Source organism: Bemisia tabaci, chromosome 9 (genome assembly GCF_918797505.1).
Source record: "Bemisia tabaci chromosome 9, PGI_BMITA_v3".
NCBI lineage: Eukaryota > Metazoa > Arthropoda > Insecta > Hemiptera > Aleyrodidae > Bemisia > Bemisia tabaci.
This window is the reverse complement of record NC_092801.1, coordinates 9,252,425-9,280,248: the sequence shown is the minus strand read 5'-3', so window position 1 is coordinate 9,280,248 and position 27,824 is coordinate 9,252,425. Positions and strand designations below refer to the sequence as shown.

The 27,824-nt window shown below is 40.2% G+C and overlaps 1 protein-coding gene and 1 non-coding gene across 2 annotated transcripts; one reads left to right on the top strand and one right to left on the bottom strand.

Annotated features, from left to right (window-relative positions):
• On the top strand, positions 1 to 26,229 carry LOC109030916 (uncharacterized). The gene is made up of 4 exons (XM_019042140.2): positions 1 to 212; positions 9,093 to 9,287; positions 21,330 to 21,741; positions 24,357 to 26,229. Exons 1-4 carry the CDS (start codon positions 201 to 203, stop codon positions 24,818 to 24,820), a joined length of 1,083 nt encoding a protein of 360 aa, XP_018897685.2. The 5' UTR covers positions 1 to 200; the 3' UTR covers positions 24,821 to 26,229.
• Positions 10,445 to 10,563, bottom strand: LOC140225547 (5S ribosomal RNA). Its single transcript, XR_011900593.1, has one exon. It is a non-coding gene; the product is annotated as a 5S ribosomal RNA (ribosomal RNA).
• Positions 26,230 to 27,824: the final 1,595 nt, after the last annotated feature.

Here is a 27,824-nt window from a genome sequence, read left to right as displayed (position 1 = left end):
GGTCTTGGTGCTCTTTGTTAGTTTCCTGGAACCCTAGGTCCTGATCAGGAGGCCCCGGGGAATATCATCCCAGCTCCGCGTTTTCCTTCGTAGTCCGGTCCGGGCGTTGCCCTAGTGTTGTAGCGTTGTGCGTCGTTGTGCTATAAAGTCTGCGCCTTTTACACTCCCTGTGTTAGTCCGTGGCTGTGAAAAAGTTCAACATGATTGGATTGGTAAGAAATTGTTTTCTTCTTTTTTGTGCATAGTTCCAGCGGAAAAAAGTCGAATTATAATGGCGAAAATGAACCGAGTTCATCGAAAAGGAACCAACACTGGAAAAATAAAACACATTGGATCTAGAGTCTGGACTCTTAAAAACATCGACAAGAAAAAATACTCTTGATCCAATCAGATTTAAGCTTAAATCAAGAACCAAGCCTCTTAATTTAAGCGGATTTCCTTTTGATTTAAGCTTAAATCTGATTGAATCAAGAGTCCTTTTTCTTGTCAATGTTTTCAAGAGTCTGGACTCTAGATCCAATGTGTTTTTTTCCAGTGAACCCACTGTAAGTTGAAACTGGGAAAAAGGGATTTGAAGTTTTATTCCTGCATAAAACTATGTAGAAAAAATCTAAAAAAATACCTCTCTTAACCTTCCCTCATTTAACTCTCTTTTCATAAAAAAAAAATTAAACTTTCAGTTTTGGCAGGAGAAAATATACGACAAATGAAACGCAAAAATATTCTTAACCCAATTTTTTCGAAAATGTGGGTTACCTCCTTTTTGATAAACTCGGCCCAATAGATTCTGTGTTAGTGGAAGATTTTTTTTTTTTTTTTTTTAATTTTTAAAATTATTTATCTTTAAAAAAAAAACGACTATTTTGTCGTTCCCCTCACAAAAGAACGTAACTGCATATAAGGAGATTAAAGGACAAGGTGCACAAGTGCAGGTCTTGAAAAAAAATTGAGGTAATAATGATCTTAAATAAAACTAGTCGTGGAGTATGAACTAGGAAAAATTCGCTCTCAAAGTCAAATTTTTGAGTATCAAAAAGTCAGTTTGAACTTTCTTTCCTCCATTAGGTTATACATATAATTTCGAAACTTCAAAAGCATACTTCTGAAAATAGCAAAAACTGCTCGTATGCGCCTTCCACCCAAGCCACTCATTTCAAAATTGCGACTTTTCCCCCGGAAAAGAAAGTGTCAAGGACTATCCCCTCAAATTGTGGTACTACCTAAATTTGTTGGATGATATTGCCTTTTCCATTAGTTGGGATACTAATTCTCGGGTTAGTAACCGAATATATTGGGGTACAATCACAATTAATGGGAGGTGATATTGCAATTATTTGGGGGTACTATCAAAATTAATTTGATATTCTGAAAATATATCTTGAAGAGCTCTAACTTTCTTTTTGTTCATCGCTCAATTCCTTTTTTTGCTAAATTTTGCGCGAGTAAAACAGGCTACATACCGCATATTATTAGCTATATCAGGTAGTTCGTAAACTAGAACTTTTAGGACTTAGATGAGAGAAGGACTCTCAAAATTTCGGAACATGAGGCGACTGAATGTTCGGGAACCACAACAATAATTTCACTACTACCAACAATTCGCGGTATGCCTGTTCCACCAAGGACCACCAGGCACCAATGCTGCATAATGTTGTTATTAACGTGCCATCAAGCGCTTTCAGTACGTCACTCGGTAAATCGTCAATCACACCATTTAATCAATGATGTTGCCATATCTCAACTTCGTATCGCAATTCCTTCTCGTGGTTTGACAAGAACTGAGTTCATGAGGCTGCGATTTGACAACAACGCTTTTTAATTGCGGTGCGTTAAACTCATACCAAAGTGTCGCACACGATTGTAGTATTTTCGCAATTTCGTGTGAATCATTAAATGCAGCATTTTAAATATTAAGTATAGTAGCTGTTATCGAACATCTGCCATTTTCAGGGATAACGCTTTTTTAGAATCCGCTAATCTTCAAGAGTGTCGCAGTACCGAAATGCATTTTGCCAAAAGGAACCAAGCGCAATCCCATGTCACTAAGATCATGCAAAGTTTTCTATCCTAAAAATGTATATTGATTTTTCAAACAAGTTTAATCCTTACTTACTCCCAATGAACTATAAAGTCAAGATGAAAGTTACCGCTGTAAAATTAATTTTTTCATGATTTCAGTAATTTTATTGCAACCACGTGAGTTGCACAACTCTAGAAACATAGGAATACTCTCGGTTCCTTTTTGCAAAATGTGATCCAATTGGACTGCATTTTGCAATCTGGCTCTTCTGAAAAAACACGTATGTGCATAGGGAAACTAATGGCACATGCGTTGTTTTTGAACTGGGCTGGAATTTATAGTTCCTTATTGCAAAATGTAGTCTGATTATAAATTTTAATGTACTCACTTGCGGTAAAAAAGCAATGCATTATTAATTAACTAAATTTTACCACACGTGAGTACGCGAAATTTTATACAATTTTTATATAATTGAAAACATTGAATACGGTTTTTTTGAAACTTAAAAACGCAACATCCTCTGTTTTTACATATAAAAGCTTCGTATACCGTCTTTCAGACGAGATGAGGTGGAGTGCATTTTGCAAAAAGGAACCAAAAGCAATCCAATGTCGCTAAGATTATGCAGCTTCGTTTACCTTGCAACTATGAACTACTACACTAAACAAAATCATCCAACAAAATTCATCTTTACTCTCAATAAACTATAAATTTATGACGAAAATTACCTATGTAAATTTAATTTTTTGCGTGATTTCAGTAATTGTATCGCAAAGAATGTAAGTTGCACAATCCTAGCAACATTGGAATACTCTTGGTTCCTTTTTGCAAAATTCAATCCAATTATGATACAAATTTTATAAAAGTCTTGTGTGTGTGTGTTTCAAAAGTGTTTCGAAAAACCCATATTCAATGTTTTCAAATATGATGAAAATTTCATAAAATTTCGCATACTCACTTGCGGTGAAAAAGCAATGGATTGTTAATTAATTAAATTTTACCGCAAGTGAGTATGCGAAATTTCATAAAATTTTCATCATATTTGAAAACATTGAATACGAGTTTTTTCGAAACATAAAATGCGACATCCTCTGTTTTTACATATAAAGGCTTTGTATACCGTCTTTCAGACGAGATGAGGTGGAGTGCATTTTGCCAAAAGGAACCAAGAGCATTCCTATGTTGCTCTGATTGTGCCATTTTTTTACCTCGCAAATATAAACTGATCATCTAAACAAGTTTGTCTTTCTCCCAATAAACCATAATTTCAAGATGAAAATCACCCTGTAAATTCGATTTTTGGCAGGATTTCAGTAATTTTATTGCAAGGAATGCAAGTTGGGTGTCACAGCAATGCCCCGCAGATTATTGCCCCGTGAAACTCAGCCTGTTGCTGTTGCGCGGAGAAATGCAACTAATATAATAACTAACTAATATAATAAACTAAAATATACTGATGAGATATCAACCAATTATAAGAGGGAGGGCTGTCAAATGTAACTAGTTTAGTGATGAAAAATGGCATTAGGAATTTTTCGCTGACTTCGATGTTTTTTTTTTACCAGGTGAGGTTATCAAAAGTCAATAACATAATCTGCGGGGGAATAAAATTCTACAATTCTTGGTGCGGGGCTTTGAAACAATTTTATTTCATTCCTGCGGGGGATTGCAAACATTTTGTTTCATTGCCCCGCACCATAAGTTTTATTGCAATGCCCCGCATCTTGCGGAACAATGAAATTCCAGTTTGTTTCATGGGGCAATAATCTGCGGGGAATTGACACGTAATCCCAATGAACTATAATTTCAAGATGAAAACCACCCTGTAAATTCGATGTTTGGCAGGATTTCAGTAATTTTACTGCAAGGAATGTAAGTTGCGCAATCTTAGCAACATTGGATTGCTCTTGATTCCTTTATGCAAAATGCAATCCGGGTGATCTCACGTGGAAAATGGCAGGATTGAGTAAATTGTTCTAATTAACGACCGATTCAATTAATCCTATCAGCCGCTTGTCTCCTGGATGGACGTCCAGTTGTTCGTGTCCATGTTACTGTTAATACTTGTGTACTTACTCCTCTATGTGTATTCTCTGTTTCCGCCGTTTTTCGTTGTGATCGTTCGCTTCGATTTTCCCCTGCGTTGCGCTTTGTGGTTGTGCATGTGTTCGTGATCTACCTCCTCGTAATTTGATCGGTCTCTCCGCGAACCGTGTACGGGATAATTCTGCCGTGCTAAGGAAAAACGAAGTATGAACCTTCAGGTGCTGCCAAATTTCCTTCGATAAAAACCGAATTTACTGGGAAAATGGATATGTTGCATGTGTGAGGAATTTGCGACTTGACTGTTGATTCTCATGTAAAAGTTCGCGAGAAACACGATGGTGCTACTGGTTTTCTCTGAAATCAACTCCGAAGCTCAAAAACAGCTCTCAAGTTGAGGCCAAAATGGAGGGAATATCCCACGCTATCCTGAGAGTCCACCTCTACATCATGAAAAACTCTCCATGGAAAGATAGGGAACAAATACATTAGCAGTGATGCCGTGTTTTAAGTTTTAGAGTCCTCAAATAAAGTGGCAGCCCTGTCAATGTATTTGCTCCCTATCTTTGCATGGAGAGTTTGTCTTGATGTAGAGGTGGACTCTCAGAATAGCGTGGGACATCCCCGGCCATTTTGGCCTCAACTTGAGAGCTTTTTTTGAGCTTGGGAGTTGATTTCAGAGAAAACCGGTGGCCACATCGTGTTTCTCGCAAACTTTTACATAAGGTTCAACAGTCAAATCGCAAATTTCTCACACATGCAACATTTCCATTGTGAATATTTTTTTTTTCAAAATTCTCAGACAATTTTGTACGCAATTTTACTCAAAGCTGCTGAAAAATTCAAGGAATAATAATCACAACGTTCCGCAAAAATAATCATTTTATCGAAGGAAATTTGGCAAATCCTGCATGTTCATAGGGATTCTTCCATAGTGGGGCAGTACAGATGAATGGATCTTTCAACTAGAGAATGTGAAAATTCAAGTGCGCTGCGTCACAGAAATGTAGAGATTTTTCAAAATTAACGTTTTTTCCTAGTCAATCAATGGTCAATCCTGGAAGGAACTTGCATTTTTCAAGAAATTTACAAGGGGAACTTACGGACCTGCCGCCTCCGATTGGGCTGAATTTTTTTTTACAGACTCTATGGACCAATTCTAGAGGTCAATTTGAGCCGTTTTCCCGAATGCGCCATAGGAAGGGCGTAAAAAATTCCCAAAAGTTGCGTTTTCGGCGTGTGATTTGGTCGTGCGGCGCGTGGCAACACTGAAGCAGCCTCTAGTACCGCTTTATCGGTCTAAAGGTTTCTGTGGAGTCCGGAGCCCTACTGCACACGTACTGGTTCCATGATAATGATGTCCCGGGTTCGATCCTCGACTTTTTGTTTTCCGCATGATCACGTAACATTTTATTTTTAATTCTTCATCCGCATTTATAAATCAAGCAGTTCCGATCACTATCCCCCCCTCCCTCATTTTACGTACATTTTCCCCCGATATTTATTCACATTGGCCACGTATAATCGTATGAAACTTCATTGATATAAATTAATGAATTAAAAAGCAAAGGGCTAAAATAATGTGTTCCTTGGTGACCCTTGCATGCACATGGGTTTGGGGTTGCTCTTCGATTTATTTACACATTACATATTTTTCCAGGAAAACATTGGGAGATAATGTAGTAACAAATAAGGTTTTCTTTTGCTTTTTAATTCATTAATTTATATCAATGAAGTTTCATACGATTATATGTGGCCAATGTGAATAAATATCGGGGGAAAATGTACGTAAAATGAGGGAGGGAGGGGATAGTGATCGGAACTGCTTGATTTATAAATGCGGATGAAGAATTAAAAATAAAATGTTACGTGATCATGCGGAAAATAAAAAGTCGAGGATCGAACCCGGGACATCACTATCGTGGAACCAGTACGCGTGCAGTAGGGCTCCGGACTCCGCTGAAACCTTCAGGCCGATAAAGCGGTACTAGAGGCTGCTTCAGTGTTGCCACGCGCCGCACGACCAAATCACACGCCGAAAACGCAACTTTTGGGAATTTTTTACGCCCTTCCTATTGCGCATTCGGAAAACGGCTCAAATTGACCTCTAGAATTGGTCCATAGAGTCTGTAAAAAAAAATTCAGCCCAATCGGAGGCGGCAGGTCCGTAAGTTCCCCTTGTTAGAGCAGTGGCGAGGCGTGAGTGATCCATTATCGACATTTCCTAATTTGAAGCTGTGGTACAGAATCGATTGCTAAGGTGTTGGATGCAAACACCCTGTCTATGATCCTTTTCCATAGGTTTGAATGGCAGATCAATCGATTTATTACAAAGCACGCCACGCCACTGATCCAGAGCATTTCGAAGGGAATGAAGCAAACAGTAATTTAGTAATTTCCACCTACAGTTCGCAGATCTTTTTTCTACAAGCGCATATCCTTTTTGGATATACTAAAACAGCAGCGATAAGATTTGAGAGTCTATTGACAGTTAGATAATCTTCCCCCCCCCCCCTCAAAAACCCCCAAATATCCACTCGTTTTTTAGTGTATCCGGGTATAAAGAGTAGTAAGACTTTCGTGGAGTGGTCCCCTAAAATATCCGTCACATCCTGTAATTCACTAAAATGGAAGTTCAAGCCACTTGAAAATTTGAAATTTGAAAAGGGATGGATGGAATACTGGTTGTTCGGCTTTTTCTCAAATATTGGTTGATTCTCTCTAAATCCACAACGTTCCGCATTTCGGAGATGGTTCGCGACTTCCCTGACTTCTTTTGGTTTCTCCTCGTAGAACTCATTTTCACCAGGTGATTTCCCTGTTTTTTTCTAGATTTCGTTGATATTTAACGTGTCTTAAAAGCGCCTCGGGGGGGTTGGACCGTAGAGCGGTCAGGGGATTCACCCCCTTGAGTAAATTATAAACGCTATTTTCTCACATAAAATGTGATTTCAAGATTAAAATGGGCCATCGTAATTTGTATGAAAGTTTTATGACAAATCAAATGTTTATTGCATTTAGCGGAAGATATATCTATTGGTAGCATAGGGGTAGTGTCGTGAACACCCTGCATCTTCATCCGAGAAAAATGCCAGGAGGAGTAAAACACTTTTGCTTTTTCCCCAGAAAATTGTTGATTTTAAAGGAAATCGATCGTGTCAGTTTTCTCACTGTTCATTTGAGGGACTTGGAGGACAAGGCGCGTAAGTCTAGTTTTTGCTGTTTCGAGAAATACGTGTTTGAAGTTGCGAAATTGCAGGGATCCTTATGGACCATATGGCAGATAGAAAGTTCAAACTGACTTTTTGATGCTTAAAAATTTGAATTTGGGAGCAAATTTTTCGCAGAATTTGCGTTAAGACTGGTTTTACTTGAAATCATTCACTGGAAAAAAAGCACATTGGATTTGGAGTTCAGACTCTTAAAAACATCGACAAGAAAAAATACTCTTGATTCAATCAGATTTAAGCTCAAATCAAGAACAAAGCCTCTTAATTTGAGCAGATTTCCTTTCGATTTAAGCTTAAATCTGATTAAATCAAGAGTCCTTCTTCTTGTCAATATTTTCAAGAGTCTGGGCTCTAGATCCAATGTGTTTTTTTTCCAGTGTTGATACCTCAGTTTTTTTTTAAAAACTGCACTTATGAGTCTTGTCCCTTAAGCCCCTAATTTATATTTAGTATTTCTTTAAGCAAAATATGAATCTCCACGATTCCATATATTGTGAAAACGCATCCATTTATTGTTACTTGACCTCTTCATAGACCACCATACTAAACTCATACTGAATCGGCCAATACTACATTTACCGATTGTTTCTTCTATCTGATTTTGTCCGAGAGGGGTTTTACCCTCGTCTTCGCGACGTAGAACGCGACGCAAAACACCATTCCGCTGCGTCGCAGAGACATTCTTCGCCTGTATTAGGATTATTCTCTCTCAATCGGACGTATTTCAGCCAAACGGAATTATATGCATTAAGACATGAGCCCTGAGACCCATAAGAACATATGCATGACAGGGTTCACGTATAATACACTTTGTTCCATTTGGCCGAAATACGTCCAATTAGAACTGGTTTTGGCGATGATTCCATCTCGATTCCTGGTTATTTTTAGCGCGGGCATTTTCATTCAAAACTGGTTCACGCCTTTCCGATCGTCCGCGCCTGTCAATGCCCTCGTGGAGTTAGGGTCATCGCTCGGGAAAACCTAAGAATCATGGAATGTTCCCCAGTTTATCGAGACGCGAGATCTGAATTTTTTTTTTTTTAAATCGGACGTTTATTCCTATTTTTATCCTCGCGATTGCGAGAATGTCGGCAATCCTTCCTGACGACAAGAAAAAGTATTTAATTCGGCGATGAGTGAAAGCCACGGGCTGCGGTAATGATGGGCGTAACTTCAGAGATTCTCTCATGGTCCAGTTACACGGTCAAAATGAGCCATAAAATTGAAGCTCTGATTGGTGGAAAAAGACCTGAGGTGAGGATGCGACCAATGAGGGGCCCAATTTGATGGCTCAATTTGATCGTGTAACTGGACCTTAAAAGGCATATTGAGACAAGTATCTCGATTTGCGACGTTGTAGACTTCCTGTCATACTCAAAGGCGTGGCGTGCTTTGCAATATATCGATTGTTATACCATTTAAACCTAAGGAAAAGGATCGATAAAGAGGGTGTTCGCAGCAAATAGCTTCATAATCGATTCTTTACCATAGATTTAAATGGCATGACAATCGATACATCGCAATTCACGCCACGCCACTGTTCATACTTTATTTTTCAAATGGAAAACAATTCCATAAATGGTAATTTTACCAAGAAAAAACTGGGATCAAATAGAACCCTGAATTCTTGGTAATTTTACCCTTTTCTTAGTAAATACACCGAGATTTTTTTTTTTCAGTGTAAAACTACCTAGTGCGGCACACACACACAAAAAAAAACAGAAGAAGAAAATAAAAACGAATCTTGAGTGAAATCTCGTGCGATATCGCTTCCACTGATCTATTTTGTTTGTTTGCAGGTAGCACTGTGCGCTTTGGCCGTTTTGGCACCCACCGAAGGAAACCCGATTTTGGGGTACCCGCCGTTGTTGGCGCAGCCGGCCCCAGCCGCGATTGTACCCCTGCCCCTGCTTCACTCCATCCGGAGTCAATATCACTCCCAGGATGAGCTCGGCCAGTACTCCTACGGCTACAGCAACGAGCATTCCAGCAAGGTGAGTCGATTGATGTGTCATAACGTCGCTTGGCTGACATAAGGGCGTACACCTAGAGATGAGCCCAGGAAAGCATTGATTTATATGCACGACAGGGTTCATCGCCCAGTGTAGTATTCTTTGAGGTCATCATATATTTACAGTTGGGATAGATGTAGATACTCGAGCTTATTTCACTTCAGCTACTATAATTATTGCTGTTCCCACAGGAATTAAAATTTTCAGTTGGCTTGCTACTTTGGGTGGGATAAAGTCTAATAAATTCAGTCCTCTCGGTCTTTGATTTACAGGATTCTTATTTTTATTCACTATAGGTGGATTAACTGGAATTATTCTTGGTAATTCCTCTGTAGATGTTTGCTTGCAAAACAACCCTCACGTCAGGAGGGCGGCGATATTAACCTATGGAAAAGGATCGATAAAAAGAGAACACCTTAATAATTCTGCCGTGCTAAGGAAAAACGCCGCATGAACCTTCAGGAGTTGCCAAATTTCCTTTGATAAAACATACGAATTTCCGAGTAAACTCATTAATATTTTCCTCCCGATTTTTCAGATTTTTTTGTTTGCAATTTAACCTAAAGTCCCCGAAAATTTCTTATTTCCCCCAATTCTTACCTGTACTCAAAAATAAACATGTTATTGAAGGAATTTTGGCAACTCTCGAATGTTTATACGACGTTCTCCCTTAACACCGCAAAATTGACAATGATAACAAATCAAATAGCGGGTAACAAAGCTAATTTTCACGTAAATATACCACCAAAACGTTTCGGCTGAAAACTTAGCATTCCTCAGTTGGATATCAACAGTAAAGAATTGTAAAAATCTAAAAACGTAGTACTCAGCTGCACCTTTCAAAGCGAGGAAAATCTTGTATATAAGAATATTTGTGCGCAACATTGTGCATAACAGCATTTCTCTTGCGCTGAAAGGTAAAGCCAATCACTACGTTTTTAGATTTTTACAATTTTTTACTGTCTTCATTCAACTGAGGAAGGCTGAGTTTTCAGCCGAACCGTTTTGGTGGTATCTACGTGAAAATTAGCCTTGGTATCCGCTGTTTCAATTGTATTTGTATAGTTGTGGTGAGGTCCGACCTGCAATCTAGTCCTCGTATTTTCGCCAATGATACATATTTCACAGCGAAATAAAAAAGTCAACAGCACGCAGTGTTCCCAAGCGGTCTCCCATCTAAGTACTAACTACGCCCGACGTTGCTTAACTTCGGTGATCGGACGAGAACCGGTGCTTTCAACGTAGTATGGCCGTTGACGAGGTGATGCTTCAGCCATTCGGACGTTGACTAGCCGCAAAAAGGCACGATCTCGTCAGACCTACCTCCATCTTTCACTGTCTGGATGGTACAGGATGATAGGTTAAATCGCCAAACTATAAGAGCACATTCTATGGGTAAAAATGTGACATTTTTCTCCTGTAAAGTTTCTTTAAAAGGTGCCCGCTAAAAAAGCTATGCCCCCGCCGATTTTTGGGGAAAATTTGTAGTTTTTTCAGTTATGGATCATTACTCGTGTAAAATAACTAGGCCCCTTCATTCTCAGTGCTAAATTCATCCATGGTCTTAAAAATATAGGTATCTGAAGTTAAAGAGGGATTTTGGGTCCTTACATTTTTCAGAGAAAAAGACTCGTAAAAAATTTCCCTAAAATTCCCCTTTAACTTGGGATAATGATAGCGCTAACTTTGCTATTATATATCATGTCACGAGCTGCGGAGCATCAAACATATCTTATAAACCATAGCTTCAAATGGGGAAATATTGATAATCGCAGGGGCGAGGCGTGAATGATCGATTATCGATATCTCTCCATTTGAATTGTGGTAAAGAATCGATTATTAGGGTGTCCGCTGCGAACACCCAAATAGTCGATCCTTTCCCATAGGTTTCAATGGTAGATCAATCGATATATCGCAAAGCACGCCACGCCACTGGATAATCGATCATTCACGCCTCGCCGCTGGTTTGGACCCTACAAACACACGATATTTTCCTCAAATTGGTCCGTTGTGGTTGAAATATTGACGAATAAATTATACTTTCTTATATTAAATCTACATTGGAAGTTAACAAACATCCACAAGGTGTCTAACGTTCGTAAATACCAAAAAATATAAAGAAATTCGATGTTATCTGGACAATATCAGGAAAATTGATCGTGAATTACGAAATTATGAGTGCTTCAAGCATTTTTTGAACATTCGATTCGAGTCATTAAATATGTTAATTGGTTTGAATCAAACGCGTGCCAATTTTTTGCGCGAAAAATCAGAGAATCTCGTCTAAAATATCAGGAAAAATCGGGGAAAAATTTTAGGGAAAATTCAAAATTAAATTTGAGTCGACACCCTGGTTAAGATGTCGAACAAATTCCTGTAAACTGCATGTTAAAGAGACCAAATACAAACACTTTTCTCGATAATATTCAATCCATGGAAGTGACTGCTTTTCTCCTCAAATGAGTGGTAACTAGCCTTGAATGTCCGATATGGGATATGGCTAGTTTTGCTTCCACAATATCCTTCTGAGGCGGTTGAATCCTATGGGAAAAGAAACATTCCCCGGTAAAAATTGGCGATAGGAGCTGCGTTTCAAAATACCATAGGAATTCTTATAGCCGGCTAAAGAAGGCTACAATAAGTCATACAGCTGGCTGTAGAATGCGGAGAAAATCATACGGCCGGGCTATACGAAGCGATAAAAGATTATGCAGCCGGGTTATAGTTCCTATCGCCGGGCTTTACACTTTATCGACTGGCTGTTGCTTTTTCGCCATAGATTATAAAAGGCTATAAGAAATTGTGCAGAAATTCGTGTGCTTTGGAAATAATTAAGTTTGATACGGAACCACCTTAATATTTACAAAAGACACATAATATTTTCCTTTAATGCATATTTGTTTTCATCAATTAAAATGAGAATAATCCATACAGGATGTGCAAACATTTCAAAATCATGAGTTGAATAACGCTGACTCCGCCAGATAAATATTAGAGCCTAACACAAAGCGGAGCGGCGACGCACTGGCGCCTACAAACCTAACAGGGATACTTCACGCATTGCGCAACGCGTGAAGTATCCCTGTTAGGTTTGTGGGCGCCAATGCGCGTATCGCGCTGGCTTCCCGCCTGTCGCGCCGCAGCGTGCCACGGCGCTTGAAGCAACTATTTCACACCAGAGGTATTGCACAGTATCATACGAAACTGAAGGCGCTCTAATATATTGGGAATGGCAGGCATCTATCAAAAGTACGGAGCTTTCCTCGCAAAATAAATCAAGATACTACGGCCCGAAAAGAGAGCAGTAGTCCAAAAACTCACGAAGTCCTAGCATCCGTAATTAGCAACGTTTAGCATACACTTTATCGCTTGGCTGTTGCTTGATCACCATCGGCTGTAAAATGCGATAAGAAATTGTGTAGCCGGCTATAGAAGCTATTGGAAATCTTACAGCCGGCTGCAGGTCTATGGTATTTTGGAACACAGATTCTACTGCCAATTTTTACCAGGGTTCCCAAAATCTTGCCAAAGTATTTATCTCAGACATAGGTATTACCAGTATTTTCGATTGCACGGTTGATAAATTACTTGTCATATGCTTAATGTTATGCTTACCTCCCACACCTTTCAGTTTATCAGTGATTTGAGTAAAACTGACTGCCTAACAAAATCAAGCTTTCTATTGATGTGAGCAGTTTCGAAAATAGTTCTGATAATCTTTGTATAGTCCTCCTCAATAAAGTTTACCGAGTCTTTCTACTTAGTCAGTGCCCTGCTTCTGCCAATCTTGCTGAGTCGTTGTAACTAATTTCTGCTACGATGCATGTATTGGTGCATCACATCAGTATGTAGGCGCTTTTTATTTCAACGAAGCATTGAAAACTAGAATATTTAATTCGCTTATCACTTGGGTCACTCCAGATTCATTTACCAATAGACCAACCGATTTGCCCGAAAGTACTCGCCGCTTTGACCTGTTTTTCCATTGAGTTTCTTCGTAAAATTGGACTGGATTTTGCGAAATGGAACCAAGAGTATACCAATGTACCTAAGATTGTGCAATCTACATTCTTTGAAATAAAAATTCTGAAATCATGCAAAAATTGACATTTACAAACGTAATTTTCTTCTTGAATGGGCCTGTTGCAAACTTTTGCTAGTGCAGAATGAAGAGTTGTTTCTTATAGATAATGCCTCAAAAATCACGATGAGCGCATCGGCAAAGTCTGAAATGCACTCATAAATTCACAATCTGCGTAAGAAAATTGCGTTATTTTGAGCTTCCCGCTTCAAAAACGATACCACTGCACAGGTGAACATTTTGTTAGAGGAGTCGCTCCATCGTCGGCAATATTCATCATGGCCGACGCTTGCGCAGTTCCTCGCGTAATTCGAGGAGAGTTCAAGGTCAATTAAGGCGGGCGAGGAAAATATGAACGTAAACACGCCGATTGTTATATGGTTTAATCCTGTTCAAGTGTTATCTCGTCCCATCACACGTGTTTTGGCGGACTGGCGTCGGCCATGATGAGTATTGCCGCCAATGGAACGACTCCTCTAACAAAATGTTCACCTGTACCGTAGTATCGTTTTCGAAGCGGGAAGCTCAAAAAACCGCAAATTTCTTACGCAGATTGTGAAGTTATGAGTGAATTTCAGACTTTGCCGATGCGCTCATCGTGATTTTTAGGGCATTATCTGTAAGAAACAACTCTTAGTTTTGCTCTAGCAAAAGTTTGCAACAGGCCCATTTATAGATTACCTATTGAGAGAAGAGATGAACCTTGTTCAGATGATCAGTTTATATTGCAAGGTAAAAACATTTGGACAATCTTAGCAACATTTGAATACTCTTGATTCCTTTTTGCAAGATGCAATCCACTCAATCCACAGACTTAAACTAGATCATGTCTGCTTCGGAAAATCCATGATCAGATCACTTCCCTTCCCGTGAGCGGTGAACTTATCTTCTAATCTTTCGAATCCCTAAAGTAAATGATATGGTTATGGAGGCTATTACTTTTAATACGTGTGTTATTAAATTTTAGTTTTCAGTTTTGTTTAACTATACGTCTAGCGAAAAAAAGCCGTGAAACACCATAAAAATGTAATCTTATCAGATAAAATGATCATACTACTTCCTCACAATAAGATTTTCTAGTTTTATGATGTGCCTCAAAAAGTAAAATCCCTCGTCATGGAAAAACAGACTACTTATAATAAATTCTACCCACTAGAAGTACGTACTACTTCAATAACTTCTAGTTACTCCAAGTAATACCGAAGCAATGCCTAAAAAAGTTAATTTGAGATTTTTTAATAACCGCTTGCCGCTTGCTGTTCAAAGAGAAACAAATTTTTGCAAAACGGGAGATGTACCTGAAGCAGAAGAGGACCTGTTAATTAGACAATGCCGGATTTTCTCCATTTAAACTTACGTTAAATAATCGATTCTTGTCAGATCACCTGGCCCCTCCAAGAATCGATACATTCCCATTGTTTTAAATGGAGAAAAACAATGTTGCCAATTTGCTGGATCCGCAATGACCTACAGCAAAAAATTCCTGAGTATCGTCACAGCTATCTTTAAGGACAAATGCCAGGTCACGGGAATTACGCCCCCCTGGAGGCCTCCCCTCCCCCTCACCATTTGACTACGGCTCTGCTCATTCATGTTTTGTCAGTTCGCCTCTTGTTGAATTTATTTGTGTTTCGAATGCACCGAATGAAACGATATTGGCAAATATTGATCATATTTGTCGAAACCAATCTCGAGTAGTCATTTTCAACTGGTGATGCGATGCATTAATTCACACCGTTAACAGAGCGTACGCTTGCCTTTGCAGTCAAAATCACGGGAAATCATATTGACTCAGGTCCGAAACAAATCTGCTCTTCGATTTGAGGTTGCCTAAACTAACGTGATTTATATTAATGTTCGGAGTTTTGGTATGAAGAAAACAATTGGTTGATTTTTAACGCAAAACGGCAACGTTGTGCCGGGTATTTTCGATTTCAACGTGTGCTCATGGGGTCGTGAACTGTCTATTCCGACGGTTGCATCCAAATTGGTTCAAAATTGTTTTAGCCGTGAGGTCCATCGTTTGTCCATCAATCAATTCGTCAGCACCCGGGAGGGAACCATGTTTGAAACGTTGCCAACTTTTGAACTTAGTCGGGAGGGAGTTTACGAGGCATCTTTTTCAGACAGGATCTTACTACTATAATATCATCTTTTGTTTTTCTCTTTTGTGTTATGATCTAATGGACCACTAGACATGGTACGAATTTAAGCATTCTGCGATACATGTATCTTAACCAGAATTTTACGTGGGATACGATTCGCGCAACGAAAATTACTGACACCAACTCCTAACGGAGTTATTAACATTTTTATTTCACATTGGTTACGAGGAATTTGAACTGCCCGCTCACAAGAAACTCAAAGCTCTACGTGAGTCAAATCGCGCACTACAACGATTTCAGCAAGCTTCTCAATCGAGCAATGTTCATTACCCACCATGTGTTTTTTAAACTGCAAGTAATTTGCTGTAGCTGAGCCAAAGTGTCAAGATAGAGGTTGCCAGACTTTTATATCACAAAGACTGTCATGATAACGTTTAGCGCGCGATGTGAACCGCGTAGATCATTGAGTTTTCATGAGCGGGCGGTTTGAATTCACGCACCAAGAATCATTAAATATCTTGGAGTAGCCAAATTGCTGGATCCGCCTTTGTTTGTGAGCAACTTAAACTATATTGTAAACTTTTGAGTCGATCCATTTGCAAAAGAGAAAAAAACACACAAACACCCTAGCTCATTCACGTCACATTTTGATCTGCAATCGAATAAGAGCGCGAGAAAGCTGGCAACGTTGCGCCCGGAACAATATATGATGGATGATGAGACTGACTTACCTTTTTCCCGTCCGTCGGCAGCATGCACCGCTGTGAAAGCGCAGGGAGCAATAAGTGCATGCTGGGATGAACCTCGAGACACATAAAGGCATGTGCTAACCGTGGCTCATACAGAGATGACCTTACTGCTCTCTTCGCTGTCACGGCTGCATACAGTGCAAGAGATGCAATTTGTCATCAGATAAGTGTATTAGGGGAGATCCGCTGTTCACGCGATGTTTAGCATCGATAACCTTACTCCCATACTCTGTCAGTCCGCGATTCGGGCAGTCTAGCTGATCACCTTCGTCCGTAAAATTGTTGTCTTGAAGAAAGTATGCATTATTAGAGCGCATAGTTGACTACATAACCACCCACTGGAAAAAAACCACATTGGATCTAGAGTCCAGACTCTTAAAAACATCAACAAGAAAAAGTACTCTTGATTCAATCAGAATCTAGCTTAAATCAAGAACCAAGCCTCTTAATTTCAGCGAATTTTGTTTTGATTTAAGCAAAATCCGATTGAATCAAGAGTATTTTTTCTTGTCAATGTTTCCAAGAGTCTAGACTCTAGATCCGATGTGTTTTTTTTTCCAGTGTTTACCAATCTCAACTGTAACTTTTTACTATTTTTTAAGTGCAAAACTAGACAACGATAAAGTTTAACATTTTTACAGAAAATTTGATGTTAGAAATTAAGCACTGATAAATTGAACTTCACTAGAATAAAGAACTAATGAATCAGAAAAGACAAAGGCTTAAATAAAACAGAAGGCTGAGAAAAGATAGGGCAAATTTCAAACCAAAAGGTAATGTTTTCACCCGTGTAGAAAGGGAGAAATGTACAGAACTTTCGAAACTTCCACTAAGATACTCTCGTGATGGCCTCGTAAAGGCCTTCCATTCATAAGAAATGAACGAACAAATTATGAAAGAACAAACACACAACTTGGTTTAATGATTTTAACTTCCGCCGCCGCGCCGCGCCGACCGCACCGTGTTTGGCGCAATGCGTGAAGTATTCACGCAGTCTTGTAGGCGCTATGCGTTTCACGCTGACCACAATAACCGCACTGTGTTTGATGCAATGCGTGCAGTATTCGCACAGTCTTGTAGGCGCTAATATGTGTTACATGCCGATTGCCGCGCCGAGGGCTCCTTCTTTTCATCTCAAGTCCTCGTCATCATTTCTCCCTAAGTCGCGCCGTTCCAGGCCAAATTGTGTGTTTGGTTTCTCTCTTAACTCGACTAATTAAAGGTGCTATCTCTTGTATCAGTGAAAGTAGACAAAATTAGAAATTACTATACTCTCAGGAAATGAGAAATTTTGTAGCTTTTTCTCGTTTGTAATTTTTTTTTTCTAAATCCGATTTTTTTAATACCTACATTTAAGAAAAATTGCAAAATTTGCCGCCCCCCAGATTTGCCGCCATGGGCTGCGGCCCATGTGGCCACCCCCTTCATCCGGCCCTGCTGCCAATTACACTATCGACTCGTCCCACTAAAATACGCTTTTTGTCCCGTATCTACGTTATCCGAGCAAAACTATCAGATCGTGTTCCAGGAAACTAAAAAGGATTGTTCGTCGAAAATACTAGTTCTATCTGAGTTTTTAACGAAACCTGATTAAAATCGGCCGCCGGAAAAATTTGTCTCCGGTCTCTTTTCTTGCACTCATCACGTGTTTAATCTTTAGACAGAAATTTTTAAGTTTGTCCGACTTCTGCATTGATTTTGAGAAGCATTGAGTATTCTTCGCATTCTGCTGGGAATTTTCAGAAAATAACCTTTTTTTAGCTGTTTCGTTTATATTCTTGGTTCAATATTCTAATACAATCACATCTCGCGAAAACATTTTCGAAAGGGGATAAAAAATTAAAACGTTTTTCTTTGGAAAGCGTTACATAGAGAAACAACAGACTGGGGCTTGACTAGATGAACGTTATTTCCAGAAAACGTTGTTTTGAAAAAACATTTTAATAGAAAACGATTGAACGTTACATCTACTAAATCTAGTTTTTTTTTTTAAATCAATAAAACAATAATTAATGCCACATAGTGCCCCTCGCAAAATTTTACATCGAATTAATTAGATAATTCGTGAATCTCAACCCCTCATGACCTCATTTGTATGTATCCCGGCATTAACTGTTATTTCAACCACCCTAAATGACATGAGAGAAATGTATTGAATTATGCTCATGACTGTATATGGGGCAGAAAGCGAGTCATCAACCCTCGAGTTAGGGAAAAAAGTTTCGCGTTCTTTCGGCGGAGGGTAATTTTCAACTCTAACTCGTTCAAAGCTTATAAAAATTTATGGAATACTCTCGCGTCTCACTTCCTCGGACTGACGTTAAATACATGTTTTCAGGCAACGTTGCCTGAATGTCCGGGAAAATTCAAAGAATATCAAGGAACGTGTTAAGTGCGGATGAAATTGACTCTGATAAACGCGGAAGTTCAAAAAATGAAATTTTCCTGATTTGAAAAATGAATTTACGTGGATCGAAAAATATAAAGAGTGAACTTGGTTGTTTAAATGTTTATGATCGGTACCTTTTACTTAATATTAGAATCTCTTGACTCGAAGAAATTCCTCATCCTTAAGATGATGATTCCCACACTTACTTTGACCTTTTTGTAGAATTGCCAAGATCAGGTCACTCCCTGGAATCTCATCCCTCTGAGCAGGATTTAACCCCATACATTGATTGCGTTTCTTCTTGTACTTTGTGTGTAAAACCCATCCTGTTAAATTTCTTGAATTCATGCGTTCCACAATCTAAAATGTAAATCCCTCCCCCACCCCTTCCAAACACTTGAAATCCATTATGAAAAAGTTTTCCCCAATATCAAGCATTATATCGTCATACTTTTGTGAATCATATTTTTCCACCATCCTCTATATTAGACGTTCCCCCTACAAATGTATTTTTTTCTGCAACATGATTTACCCATTTTATCACAAAATATGTAATTTAATTGCAGAGGTATGAATGACCAAAGTTGCTACTGCTTCCCAATAAAATAAACAAATTCTACTACTACTGCACTGAGTATGATGATCTCTATCAATTAACTCACGTCTATTTTTAAAGGAGAAACGATCTTTGCTCCAATGGTACAAATGAGATCGTTGGGTTGGTTTAACTCAAACCTGGTTTTTTTAAATGCATGGTTGGCGCTTTCTATTATTTCTATTGCACCTCTGTTTTTTCTTTTTTAAAAAAAATTAAAAAATGTATTAGTTTTTTCAAGAGACTTGTGCGAAAATTTTACTAAACGCTAAGTTAGATAGATAAATATTTTATTTCGACCAAAAATACAGGGATTTCAAAAGAAGTCCTGAAAAATTTTCCACGTACAATTTTACAGAAGTATCTCTACATCCTAAGTTTGCTCAGAAACATATCCGAAAAGAGTTATCTGAAACATACATTTCGAAAGTTGCTTCGAGAGTTTTGAAAAATTCTGTTTCACGGTACTTGTTACTAGGAATACCAAGATATCTTACAACAATGACCACTCTAAAATCCGCAGAATCCAGACCAATTTTTCCAGTCTGGCAACCCTGCTTCACACAGAACGAATGAGGAAAGTAGAGGCGGGCGAAAGTAAAGCACCGAAAAAAAAAATTGCTGACTGAATGTTTCTCGAGTTGAGGACTCCTTCAGTCTGGCTTCCCTCCCCTCGCCCCCCCTACCTCCCCAAACATCCCCAACCTCCCTTCCCCCACCGTCACCCCCTTTCGGGAATTCGGGAGGTCTCATAAATCAAAGCCTCGCGTCAAGAAGCATTTGATAAAGGCAACTTAGTTTTCCCGCGCGGATTTTCCTTGAGTCTCGCCGAGTGGTGACTCGCTCAGGGATGCCAATTTTATGTGACAATCCGCCGATTTTACCGTGATTTTCCTCAGGAAATTTAAGGTCTTAAGACGAAGTTGCAACAAGGGGTGCTACGTCTCTGCTGCGCGCCACTTAAAGTGATACTCTGAGCCTGCCGCCTCGCGTATGGTGTAGGAGACACGGAGTATGGGACAACGAGAGGGATTTCCGTTTGAGTCGATAGATTTTCGTGAAATGAATATTTCTCGCGTTTCTTGCTCAAATTTTCCGATCGAAAGTGAGCTCCTATTATTTGAAAAAGAGGGGAACATTGCAAGCCTAGCTAAAGCTACACCTTCAACAACTGGAGTAGCGAATTGAAAGTAATGTACAGGGAAAGTTCCGTCAACATATTCCTTAACCAATTTAAATCTTTTTACTTTGTCCATAGCTTTGTCTATCAATGGAGATGTTGCATGTGTGAGGAATTTACGATTTGACTGTTGATTCTTCTGTAAAAAATCGCAAGAAACACGAAGGTGCCACTAGTTTTCCCAGAAATCAACTCCCAAGCTCATAAAAAGCTCTCACGTTGAGGCCAATATGGAGGGGATATCCCACCCTACCCTGAGAGTCCACCTCTACATCAAGACAAACTCTCCATGCGAAGATAGGGAGAAAATACATTGACAAGGCTGCCGTGTTTTCAGGTTTGGAGTCCCCAAATAAAGTGGCAGCCCTGTCAATGTATTTGCTCCCTATCTTTGCATTTTGGCCTCAACTTGAGAGCTTTTTTGAGCATGGAAGTTGATTTCAGAAAAAACCAGTGGCACCATCGTGTTTCTCGCGAAATTTTACATGAGAATCAATTGTCAAATCGCAAATCCCTCACACATGCAAAATCTCCATTGCTCCATACTCCCTACGTTTTCTTTGTCTATAGCTTTGTGTATCAATTTCCAGCGGGCCGATTATTGAAATTGATAGACAAAGCTATAAGCAAAAAAGACAAATGAGATATGGAGGGATCCTATTGGTGGAAGCGGGTGGCTGCAATGGCCAAGGAAGGTAGGTAACAGACTGAGTAACGGCAACCCTCGAGGGCCCCGATAGTTAGTCAATAATTTTCTCTCCTAGTCTATAGGAGCCACCCATTTCAACCGATAGGATAGCTGCATACACCCCATGTTTTCTTTGTCTATTGCTTTGTCTATCAATTTCAATAATCGACCCGTAGAGGCCTTTTTGTCTTTTTGCTCTTACACGTCTCACAGGATCCCCTCCTTTCCATGTTCCAGGTTGAGAACAAAGACTGGGCCGGCGTGACCTCCGGCGGCTACTCCTACATCGACGCCAACGGGCTAGTGCAGGCCGTGAACTACGTCTCGGACGACGTGAACGGTTTCCGCGTGGCCGCCTCCAACCTCCCCGTCGCCCCTCCCGCGCCGGTGGTGCCCCTCCCAGTCGCCCCGCAGCCAATCGCCGTCCCCGCCGCGCCTCTCCCTGAGCCGGTCCAGGACACGCCCGAGGTCCAGAAGGCCAAGGAGGACCACAAGAAGGCCTTCGAGGACGCCGAGAAGGCTCTCAAGGAGGCCGAGAAGCAGGCTGCCGAACACCCCGAAGAGCCCGCCGAGGAACAACCCCAGGAACCCGCTGAGGAAACCAAGTCCGAAGGAGAAGCCAAACCCGAGGAGGAAACCAAATCTGAAGGTAATGGACGGCGTGAACTAGAAGCAGTTTGACTGCGATACTGCCGTGCTAAGGAAGAACGCCGCACAGTGGAGCGAGTCAATTAGAGAGGTCGGACATGAAATTTTTGATTAAAATTGCAAATTTTGATGTTTATTTCGTCACATTTTCAACTTCTATGGGTGCATCTAGGAGGAAATTTCACGAGGAAACCAATGGAACCGCTTTTAAAACCTCAAAGATGTGTATAAACGGAGTTATGAGCGTTTAAAGTTTCCAAATTCTGTCCGACCTCTCCTATCGACTCGATCCACCGTGCGCCGTATGAGCTTTCAGGCGTTGCCAAGTTTCCTCCGATAAAAACTTACATTACTAGGGAAATTGTGAATGTTTTTTCCAAAATTTTCAGACAATTTTGCCGTGTGAACCAGTGGCGTGGCGTGATAATCGAATGTCGATAATTATCCCATTACAGCAATGGTAAAGAATCGATTACTAAGGTGTTCGTAGAGAACTCCTTGATACTCGATCGTTTTTCGTAGGTTTAAATGGTAGATCAAGCGACATATCGCAAAGCACGCCACGCCACTGGCTATATGAACCTTCAGACGTTGCCACAATTCCCTCGATAAAGACCGAATTTACCGGGATAATGGTCAATCTTTTTTCCCAAAATTTTCAGACAATTTTGTACGCAATTTGAACTAAAATATGTGATAATTTCAAAGAAAAATGTGCGCGAATGTCATCCAAAATACATGTTTTATCAAGGGAAATTTGACAACTCTCGAATTTTCATACGGGGTTCTTCTTTAGCACGGCAGAATACACGTTACTTACACTGTTAAAAGTTTCCGATTGTTGACTTTGGGTCACTTTGAGCGACTTTCGGTCAGATCAACCGAAGAGACTTGGTTGATCGACGCAATGTTCGGTTAAATCAACCAAGGCCGTAGGTGACTGAAACATCTGGGGATGAATAATGTGTCCTGCTGAACAACCATGTGTCTCTTTAGGCCTCATCAGCAGATTACACTCGTCGGTGCATATCGATGGCTTGCGAACAATACCGCCTACCTGCAAACTGAATACAGAATGAAGTGAAAACTTCGCCATATTTGTAATTTTAAGGATGTATTTGCAATCACTGGTAAAAAAAAAACCTCTTGGTTAAAGAGTGCAGTTTCTTATCGCCGGATTTAAGAGTGTGGACTCTTCTTTCAAGCGGATTTTGAATTGAATCAATGCAAAATTCGCTTGAATCAATGAAAAAACCGCTTGAAACAAGAGTTCAAGACTCTTGAATCCGGCGACCAGTGGCGTGGCGTGCTTTGCGATATATAGATTGTTATGCCCCTTAAACCTATGGAAAAGGATCGATAAACAGGGTGTTCGCCAGCGAACACCTTAATAATCGATTCTTTACCATAGGTTTAAATGGCATAGCAATCGATATATCGCAATTCACGCCACGCCACTGCCGGTGACAAGAAACTGCACTCTTAAGTCAATGCAACGCGGCATTGGTCCAAGAGGTTTTTTTTTACCAGTGATTGTTTCATACATTACAGCGTCATTGAAGCGCACACCTAAAAGATTGGAAAGAAAACCCTGAAATAATCAGTCTGTACTATAGAATTTGGCAAATTCGCAAACTTATATTTGCCAAAATTGTCAGTTCGGCGGCATTGTTCTCTCAATATAATATTGATGCACTTGCTGCGCCAGTCCAATGCGTCCCCTCAGTTTTGCACTGATACTCATTTGAGATCAGACTTTTTAATCTACACGGAGAAAAAAACTTCGTGCGTGGGACCCGAAGTTTAGGTCATGTAGATCTCTGAAGTTTTCGGATTGAGCATCTGAACACTTTAGATCCAGCTGCTGAGGTTCGGATCACACATCTGAAACTTCAGTTTTTACATCTGAAGTACTTCGGTTTTCACATCCGAAAAACTCCGGTTCTCACATCCGAAAAACTTCGGTTCTCACATCTGAGGAACTTCAAATGTAAGAACTGAAGTTTCAGATGTTTGATCCGAACCTCGACAGCTAAACCTAAAGTGTTTAGATGCTCAATCCTAAAACTTCAGAGATCCATACGACCTAAACTTCGGGTCCCACGCACGAGGTTTTTTTCTCTGCAGAAATACGTCTCCCAGATAAGACAGAAATATTTAGCTAATATTTAAATAATATTGTTTGGATATTTATGCAAACACTGGGCTAATATTGGTTAAATATTGAGCCAATGTTAAAAGTGTACACCATATTTCCTTTTGGCATAAATACTGTGCCAATTCTTTAAAATACTGTGAAATACTGTGCCAATACGGTGAAAATATTTTTATAATATTTCGGGCGAACATATTATTTTTAAGAATACTAAATAAAGATTCTTTATATATTTTTAAAAGAATAATTTTGATTAAAATATTATCAAAATATTGTCAGTATTGTGTAAATATTGCGACAATACCGGCAATAGTTTCCCAATATTGTAAACATATTATGTCTTATCTGGGTATATTACCACTTTGCTACTTAAAATTCAAGCCACACGTTCAGTATTTTCTTTCAGTTCGTAATTAAATTCATGCCTAAATAACACAATTTCTTATTTATCTCGTCAACAGGTGAATCACAACCAGAAGCTGCCGCACCTGAGACCCCGCTGCACCCGAAGCCGCCGCTCCAGAAAAGGCCGCCCCCGAGGCCCCCGCCGCCGCCCCCGAAGCTCCCGCCGCCCCAGAGGCCGCCGAACCCCAGGAGGCGCCCGCCGACCAACCCAACGACCTCACCAAATCCGGGGCGCCCGCTCCCGGCTCGCCCGACAGCGTGGCCGTCAACTTCGGCGAACAAGTCTCAGGAGCCGCCCCCGCTGACAGCGCGCCCGTCCAGCCCGTCGCCAACCCCGATATCGCTGCAGTCAGATTCGGCGCCCAGTTCCCAGGCGCCCAACCCGTGGCCGTCCCCGAGGGCGCTCAACCCTTGCCCGCACCTCTCGCATTCGGCGCCCCGCCTTCGTGCCCAACCCCATCTTCCGTGCCTTGCCTCCCTATGTTGGCTACGTCCCACAGCCCTACGTGGCTCTGACTAAGAGGGACGCCCCTTTTGACGGGGAGCCCCGCCCTTACAATAACAATTACCCAATTAAAGAGTACCAACTTCCTTTAAGTAGGAGGTTAGGCTCCTCCGCCAAGGCCCCTGTCCATGTTCCATCCGGGATCGTCGATGGAAACGATAATGACGTCGTTAGGCGATAGATCTTTTTCATGTCGCGCAAAAATCCTGAGACAAAGTAAAATCTCCAATTGGCAACACTGGTTTTTTGCAGTGCTAAGGAAGAACGCCGTATGAATATCCGAGAGTTGCCAGATTTCCACCGATAAAATGTTCATTTTATAGGAAAGTTGTGAATGTTTTCTTTTGAGATTCTTAGGACTTTTCGGTGAAATTACGAGAAAAATTATCTGGAAAATTGGAGGATAAATATTCATAAGTTTACCAGGAAATTAGTGTTTTATCAATGGAAGTCTGGCAACGCCTGAAGGTTCATACGGCGTTCTTCCTTAATACTGCAGTTTTCCTCCGTTGAGATGCATGAGGCACAATCGATATTTGTCGAGGGGAGGTGTCGCCTCACGATCGATTGTTCATTGCCAGCATATTTTCAGCATGCTGATGTTCTAATGCGGTTTGGGTATCGCTGTTGAAAGTTCAGACTTTGCTACACGAGGGATAGTAAGACAAAATTTCAGATTATAGTCACGATTACTTAGTTTCTGAAGAAGTGAATTAGGTTGGTAAATCTACTGAGTCGGAATCCAAGTTATGTGTTTTGAACTTTCATCAGCGTCCAAAACTCCGAAGACTCCCTGAAAATTTTACTAACTATGTCATTACCTGCCATCAAACATGGAGCAACATTCTTCATTCCAATTCTGCCACGACCCTAGGCAAAATATTGGTTCTTTAATTCTTCCTACCTGTGCCACGCAAAAAGTCTAATAAACTCAATATAGAAAGTCTGAATAGTGCTCAATTTTATCATAACTTATGGTTAAAAACAAATTAAACATTGAGTGAATTTGTTGAGGTGACCTCATACTTTTCTGGTATGGAATTTTGGTTCTTCCTATTCCAATCAACGATGCAAGTCACAACATCTTATTGTATCCATCAAATTTATTTTGCTTTTGTCAGAAGCACATGATTTTCATTTATTGTGCCATTGAACTCAACGACACTCCGACATTTAATGTTCAGTGTTAAACTGTGAAGCCCTATTTTCAACTGAATGCCTTGAACTTGGTTTTTTGAAAATCAATCATTGGTTTATTTTCAGTTAAAGCTATGAATTCACCGTACAGAAACTTTGCACTTGTTTTACCTTCGTGATACGTTCTTTCCTGGTTACTTCCAATTTTCAGTCGGTTATGTCATGAATGAAACATTTATAAATTTTCCAAATATTTGTCAGAATAAAAGGTTGTTACCCTCCAGTGAGTATGACTTTCATTGTTTTTTTTGTACCTCTTAAGTTTAAAGTTTGTCTAACAATTTATTGAAAGACACGGGTGGGAGTCGAAAATGACATCATATTCGACGTCATGACCAGACAGCTTGTCTGGTATGGTCATGTCAATAGAATGACGGACGAAAGGCTGCCAAAGAAGTTGCTTGATTGGGTTCCTCCTGGAAGGAGACGAAGGGGACGCCCAGTGAAAGGGTGGCGACAGGGGATTTCAGAAGAAATGAGGGTTTGTCAACTCCCTGAAGGGCTTTGGGAGGATAGAGGACTTTGGCGGCTAGGGGTCGCAGAGCGCCAAAGAGCGCTATAAAAGCGACTTTATACATACATACATACACGGGTAATTCCGCCAGTGGCAACTTTCGATAGGTGGTAACTAACAAAGTTCGCTGTGTCAAGTTTGTTCTATACTTGAAAGCCCAACATGGATACGTATTCAGCACTGCGGCGTGGCGTGAATTGCGATATACCGATTGTTATGCCATTTAAACCTATAGTAAAGAATCGATTATTAAGGTGTTCGTTGCGAAAACCCTGTTTATCGATCCTTTTCCATAGGTTTAAATGACCGATCAACCTATATATCGCAAAGCACGCCACTGATTTCTCCATGAAATTTGCAGGAGAAGAACGAACAAAAACTGAAACTTCATCTGATCCAATTTTCTTTTGAAATTACAACAACTGCTTAGAAGCTTTCAGTCCTTTCTACCTCGCCCCGGTAAAAATAGGCAGTAGAATCTGTGTTCCAAAATACCATAGACCTACAGCCGGCTGTAAGATTTCCAATAGCTTCTATAGCCGGCTACACAATTTCTTATCGCATTTTACAGCCGATGGTGATCAAGCAACAGCCAAGCGATAAAGTGTATGCTAAACGTTGCTAATTACGGATGCTAGGACTTCGTGAGTTTTTGGACTACTGCTCTCTTTTTGGGCCGTAGTATCGTGATTTATTTTGCGAGGAAAGCTCCGTACTTTTGATAGATGCCTGCCATTCCTAATATATTATAGCACCTTTCATATGATACTGTGCAATACCTCTGATGTAAAATAGTTGCTTCAAGCGCCGTGGCACGCTGCGGCGCAACAGGCGGGAAGCCAGCGCGAAACGCGCATTGGTGCCTACAAACCTAACAGGGATACTTCACGCGTTGCGCAATGCGTGAAGTATCCCTGCTAGGTTTGTAGGCGCCAGTGCATCGCCGCTCCGCTTTGTGTTAGGCTCTAATATTTAATCTGGCGGATTTAGCGTTATTCAACTCATGATTTTGAAATGTTTGCACATCCTGTATGGATTATTCTCATTTTAATTGATGAAAACAAATATGCATTAAAGGAAAATATAAAGTGTGTTTTGTAAATATTAATGTGGTTCCGTATCAAACTTGATGATTTCCAAAGCACACGACTTTCTACGCAATTTCTTATAGCCTTTTATAATCGATTACGAAAAAGCAACAACCAGGCGATAAAGTGTAAAGCCCGGCGATAGGAACTATATCCCGGCTGCATAATTTTTTATCGTTTCGTATAGCCCGGCCGTATGATTTTCTCCGCATTCTACAGC